The 6,717-nt window shown below is 40.1% G+C and overlaps 1 protein-coding gene across 1 annotated transcript; it reads left to right on the forward strand.

Moving 5' to 3' along the window:
* The first annotated feature begins 3,798 nt into the window (after positions 1 to 3,798).
* Positions 3,799 to 5,438, forward strand: serf2b (small EDRK-rich factor 2b). Its single transcript, XM_030099069.1, has 3 exons — positions 3,799 to 3,945; positions 4,720 to 4,828; positions 4,987 to 5,438. Exons 1-3 carry the CDS (start codon positions 3,939 to 3,941, stop codon positions 5,066 to 5,068), a joined length of 198 nt encoding a protein of 65 aa, XP_029954929.1. The 5' UTR covers positions 3,799 to 3,938; the 3' UTR covers positions 5,069 to 5,438.
* The last annotated feature ends 1,279 nt before the right edge of the window (positions 5,439 to 6,717 follow it).

Genomic DNA, 6,717 nt, shown 5'->3' on the forward strand with positions numbered 1-6,717 from the left:
CGGTCTGAAATCAGGCTCGCACAAGAGCAGAGAAGTACCTGGACTGTTGTCAGAAAGACAGAACGAGCAACATATTAATTTTGTAGTCACATGTCAAAATTAGCTTCCAACAATCAGGGCATGAGGGACATTAAGGCAGAGCAGAAGATGAGATCAGCAAGTCCAATCAATCATTCACGACAGCAGGCAGGTTTCTGGCAGCGTGATGGATGACAGCGGTGAAATGAGACAGAGGAATGCGCCATACGTCCAGCTTGTCACACTAAGTTTATACTGTCACACGTCAGTGCTTCCACCACTCCACGATCTCGGTTAAGAAAGACTGCTCTAAAAACAGTTGAGCCTGTGCACGAGGACTGCGCAATCACGTGTTGGGGGAGAAATTCGAGATGGTTGTCCTGTCCTCAGATCACATTAAATGTCCTCCATGGCATATCAGGAATACATAAAAGCTCCTCCAGTGCAACTGCGCATGTTACTGTCTGTAAAGCTCCAATTCAACTACCTCAGAATCAGCTCTTTTAATTCTATTATATTTCATCAAAATACAGAATTACTCTAAAACCATGGAGATGCATGTATGTACAAATTTATAGGTTTTCTCAATGTAACTGTGGAAACAAACCATTGCCACGGAGCTTTTAATTTGACCTCCATGTGATGGCTTGTCTGTAATGCACTATTCAACAATGATCGCATGCAAACGGCGAAAAACGTTATTACCCACTACCTGCAGGCGTGCCGGCAATTAGCTCACACAAACTGGGTTGAAAGGATGTCTGTCACTGGCCTGAAAGTGCTCCAGAGAAAATGACAATGCAAGGACTCTTGCAGTCAGTATGAAATTATCCGGTTAAATTTAGTATGAAATGAATGGAAACACAGTTTTTCCTCCCCGTCATCCGTCCCCTCTTGTTTAAACTGCTGACAGAAGGAGTCACAGAGCGCTCTCACAAGGGCAGCGTTAACATTAAGAGGCTGAGGTACAGCCGAAGCAGTCGACAATGTCAAAATTACCAGGTGGTGATAATTGCACCACAAATCAAAAATAGTTTACTTTAGGCAGGACGCTGTCACCGAAAGCAGCTGTGGGGAAAACAAGTCATGGCGCAGACATCCTGGTCTGTCTCGTGTCGCCACCAGCCCAATAAAGTGACCACAGTGTTCGACACACTGTTCTACAGGCTGTTAAAATCTTCACACTCTGGAACCTCAAAATCCTGTGCTTGCTGTCGCTCACTGTCAGACCTCACGTCTCCGTTTTTGTAGAATTCCACCTTCTTAATTATTCCCTCTGCATCAACTTCAAATATAACTGTTGTTTCTGAGTAATAAATTTCCTTCCACAGTCAAAAAATAAACAGTAGTAACATAAGCAGTAACTGTAAGGTGTGTGTGTGTGTGTGTGTGTGTGTGTGTGTGTGTGTTTGCCCTCTGATCTACTGGTGGCCTGTCCAGGGTGCAACCTGCTTTTACCCATCGTCCACTGGTGCTGACTCCATTTCAATTTGAATTTTCATATGAGTCGGTGTGACTCCCCCAGCAGCATTGTGCTTCTCTGTAATGTTTTTGAGACTGAATTCAGATGTTCCAAACAAAATGACTTGAAAATTGTTTGAATGAACACTGCTGTCTTTTTAATAAGAGCCAAACAAAGTATTTCAAGCCATATTTTGATTCCAAAAACAACATTTTCATTGTGTGTTTGTTGTTGGGATGACAATGAAGGCTCACCACACACACACACACACACACACACACACACACACACACACACACAGCAGCCTGCAGTAAAATCAATGCTCTACTCTTCACCGGTAATATCTACACACTGCTATACACTCTGTTCCAGCCGGTGATTTATGACCACATTTCTAAATGACTGCTCATTATGGTCGAAGCAACAATCATGATTTTGACCTCAAGGGAAGATAAAAAAAAAAAGCTTGAAAGGGGTTTGAAACAAGTTAAACTTTGAGTTTTTTTGGACAGCATGCTTACAAAAGTAATGCAGAGAGCAGTAGACCAGAACAAAGTTAGTGTATAATTATATTCTAAGAAGACCTTATTCTTCACTAAAATGGAGCTTTGGCTAGACAATTGCAGCAGTAGTAGTTTGATGGTTCATTGTATTTAAAGAGTAATTATGTCCTAAAATACCGTATTTGCCTCCAGGAAAGACTCCAAAGCTGGTTCCACTCTCTGCTCATGTCCACCTCTGTGATTTTAAGGGATAACATTGTCTTGAGAGACAAGTAATGAAGGGCCACCTTTGTAATTTTGTTTCATGTTTGCAGGTAAAGTTTTTTTGAATTTTAATCACATACAAATTTGAGAAGCAGGACATTATGGACATACCAGGTCAGATGCTTACTGCAGCTTGTATAGTATTTACAGTGTCTGAGTACAAATTAAGTTTTGGCTAGACGTGACACAGTAATAGGACTTTAGCCACCAGACAGTCTATAAAATCCCAATACTGGCACCAGTAAAGAAACAGCATGTTTTTATTTCCTGTTCGGAAAATCGCATTAAGTTAAGCATATGTGTGAATTTCAAAACTATGCTTTCCCACTTCATGATTCCAAACAATCTCGAATATTTTCATTTCACAAGTTTGAAATTTGTTGGAAAATTTAAGACATTAATTACTATATTTCATTTTTTTTTCAAATGCATTTTCATTTGGATATCATCCTCTTCACCAAGGATGGAAATGTTGTCCCTCAGTCTGCCTTACTTTATCTGAGGCTGCCACCTGCTGGCTTTTCTGTTGAAGTTACAAGTTCTTCTCTAATGATACAAAACGTCAGGGTTTCACAAACGTGAATATGATGGGAAACAGAGCCCACTGTCTCAGATTTTAAAAAATGTGAATTCCTTTAGTGATATAAAGAATCCAAGTAATCACCCGTCATTTATTACTGGGTGTTCAAATGTTATTTCAGTTCATTTTCTCATATTCATAATTACAGGACTCATTATAGTGTTTTTTTCTGTTGTGATAAAATAGAAATATTGTGAGGGGTAAAATGAACTTACTGTATATCATCAAGAGACACCAATGATAAAGATCAATACGTGTTTGTAAATGATTATATTAACTCTCAATACTGTTCATAAACTACAAGAATATTTCTTTAGCAATTAAAATAAACAAAATTCAACAAATCATTTTTTATTACTAATTGCAATGATAAATATAATTTACAACAACAATAGCAATAATAATAGCAATACAAATAGTCAAGACAAGTCACTGTGGCTCTTGTCTTGCCTCAAATGCCGGACCTTACAGTGTGGTGTTTTCATGTTCTCCCCCTGGATCTCATGGGTTTCCACTGGAAACTCTGACTTCCTCCCACACTACAAAAACATCAATTTCAGGTTCATTGCTGACCCCCAACTTGAGTGTGTGTGGTAATCTGTCTGTGTTTGTCATTGACAGTGGTGTTTGTCCTGTGATGGACTGCTGACCTGTCTGGGGTGATTGGTGTGAAAGATGAGCTGGAACGCTGTGATATTGTACAAAACAATAGATTTCACTATTACCAAAAAATATTTTTTATCATGATTTTTTTCTGGCATCAGATCATAAATATTCAAAGAAAGTTCAAAACTTCCGATGTTCTCAAATTATTGAGTTGATAAAATGTACAAAACTGTATAATAAAGTGTATTCCTGTGGATTTTTTAAACTTTCTGACAGAGAACATTATATTGGATCTCAAAATACACGGAGTCTGATTGAGGAGCGCCTCTGCGCATGCGCAATGCGCTCAGATGTGCAGGGAACGTTCTGGTTGTCGTAAAGTCTCGCGAGACTCGAGCTTTGCCACCACAAAGCAGAAACAGCGACTGGAGCTAGGAAAAGGGAGCCAGCGGCCCTGAGGCTGAACTCTTTTGGATTCCGGGTTGAAGAAGCGGCGACTGCTAAAATGACCAGTGGGTATCGACATATATTTGGACTGTAAGGCATTCACGTACTTTATATTGCCTGCATGTGGTCTGTAATCCCTCGTGCCCCTCGTTGGCCTCAGCCGCCACGGGTGCCGTCTATTTGCTGGAACGCGCTCGGTTATATTGAACGTGATTTACACCAACATTCTACGTTTTAAATCACGCACGTTGTCAGCTCTGCTATGTGTGTGTGGGCTTGTGTAAAATGACGGAAGTCTTGACCGTGTGTCTAATGGACGTATGTTGTTTATCGCGTGCCACGTACTACAGTCAAAACCGTCGAGACCAACGTTACGCTTGTTGTCCACAGAGGACACAGATCCCCCATAAAACGCGGATGATTGAGCATAAACACTGATCGTGTCTAAGAGCGACGGCCATTTACGCTTTAGCGTGCCATCCAGAGTGTTTGCGTCTTTATTTACTCAGCTGGTGGCACAGAAGTCATCAGGGCGGAAAAGGCTCTGCTGCTGTTGTTGTGGACGTGAAGCTTCTCCACAGCGCCTCTCTGCCACGTCGGCTGCTTCCAAGCTTCTCTCCATCTCCCATTCGTCTCGTTATTGCTCCATCAGTAACAGAAACATCGTTTTTTTTTAATCACATTTCATTCGATTCGTTTGGGTTGCGTGCGCTTGTTGTGACGCTGTTGCATAAAACAGGTGTGTTCAGGGCGCAGCTTACATTCTTGAACGTGCGTGTCACTTGAGGTTGCGTTTTGTTCATCTGCACTGTGGATGTCTTGTTTTGTCTGCCTCTCAGGAGGAAACCAGCGCGAGCTCGCTCGTCAGAAGAATGCCAAAAAGCAGAATGAGCATGGCAAAGGGAAGAGGAATGAAGATGGGCTGTCAGCTGCCGCCCGCAAGCAAAGGTAAACAACAGTCTGCAGGAGGTTCAAGAAATGTGGTGCGCTCAGATCTCCTGCATTCACCAACTCTAATGAAGAAAACATGCCAGTGCTTCTATGCAGGACAGTCTTGCATGATACAGTTGCATTTGCTCTAACAAGTCTTCATTTTTCTTTTGAAGGGATGCCGCGATAATGCAGCAGAAGCAGAAAAAATCAGACGGAGGCGGTGAGGGGTCGAAAGCTGGGACCAAACCCAACTAACAGATGAGAGTCGGAGATGAATTCAGCTCAGCGTCTGAGAACATCCCATGCTCAACATTCTTCCTGATATTTAAGAAAAGGGGTCTGTCATTTTTGTCTTAGATTCAAGAATCCAGGATCCTCCATTCTTCCCGATGGCAAATGGCATTGCCTGTTGGATTTGTTATTTTACACGGTGAAATTAATGTCTGAGCGATTCAGTGGTTGTCCCACGTTGGTGCTTCATGCAGAGGGGCTCCAATGCTGTAGGCAGCAGGATAATGAACAATTCTCGATGGAAAGCATCTACGTAACAATTGTGTATTTTTGTACAAAAATGTCCCCTGCTGGTTTCAAATAAAGTGTATCTTTTTAGTTGATGCTTGCTTGAGTTATTTGAAATGTCTGTTAACCTTAAATACAGTAGAGAGAAGTTTTCCAATTGGAGTGTTAAATTGATCTGACATAAATGATTGTGTGATATTGGGTTATGTTCATGAAGTTTTTTTTTATTTTTCACATTTTGTGTTGGTCAGATCATTTTTATGAACAATTGAAGCATAATAACTACAGTTAAATTTTTCTATTTTATACATTCTTCTGTTATGGCCACTTGAAAGCTATACCAAACATAAGTAGTTCACTGGGCCAGACCTTTTCATATCACAACTTTCTTTTATTAACATAGTTAACATTTTGATGTTAACCATAATTCACCTCAATCATACTGTTGCACCTTCAAGAGCCTCTATAATGATCAAATAACCAAAATTCAACCTCTTGCACAGTGGTTTTAGTATGCAGAAATAGAGATCAATCAGTTGTACAGTTATCCTATGTGTATAATGAATAAAATACATAGTTTCTCACACTCTTGAATCTGAATGTGCTGTTCATGTGTCACCCTGAGGCTGCAGCACTGACGCCACAGTGTAAATGTGATATTTAGCATCTCAGTTTTCCCCAGAATTCACTTATCACAAATGTTTTTATAAATGCCAAAACAAAATAGTCAGTGTTGTTTTCCAGTAGGTTGACATCTTTGTTTCATACATCTGAGTATGTAAAGTAACAGTTCGGATGTCATAAATACTTTTCTACACATTTTTAAAATCTCAAACAGGTTTCTATTAGCCATTTCTAACTGGTCAAATTTTTTTATGGCCATTTAATGGTAAATTCCATGAAATACATAATATATCAACACTGAAAATATTTGGAAGGAGCCCAATAACATAAAACATCTATTCATAGAGGCCTTTGTTTTGGTAAATTAAAAGTCCTTGTATTCTAAAGCAAGGAAACCAGTTTTGAAGTGATGACGCTGTAAGAAAAGCAGACACACCTATCAGTGCTTAAACTACTGTTATATGCAACTCATAACTCACCACAAAGATCCTGTGCCTTTCCTTGGACTTCTTCAATGTGTTTATAGTCACTGTGCATTCGATCTACCATAGAAATGAAAATCATCTCAAAGGATTTCATTTCACGGATGCTTCCTGTTATGAGTAAGACATGATATCACATCACTGAGGACAGTTTTCATATGATACCTACTACAGAACAAACCTGTTCACACACCTCATGGTTTAGAGTTGATTCTATGTTCTGACTGCAGGTAGTGAGTCACACAACCACATTTCCAACCTGAGCATGCAGAAATAGTA

Source organism: Salarias fasciatus, chromosome 1 (assembly GCF_902148845.1).
Source record: "Salarias fasciatus chromosome 1, fSalaFa1.1, whole genome shotgun sequence".
Classification (NCBI taxonomy): domain Eukaryota; kingdom Metazoa; phylum Chordata; class Actinopteri; order Blenniiformes; family Blenniidae; genus Salarias; species Salarias fasciatus.

Coding starts and splice junctions, on each gene's coding strand:
- serf2b (XM_030099069.1), top strand. Junction 4,829..4,986: donor GCTGCCGCCCGCAAGCAAAG/GTAAACAACAGT, acceptor TTTCTTTTGAAG/GGATGCCGCGATAATGCAGC.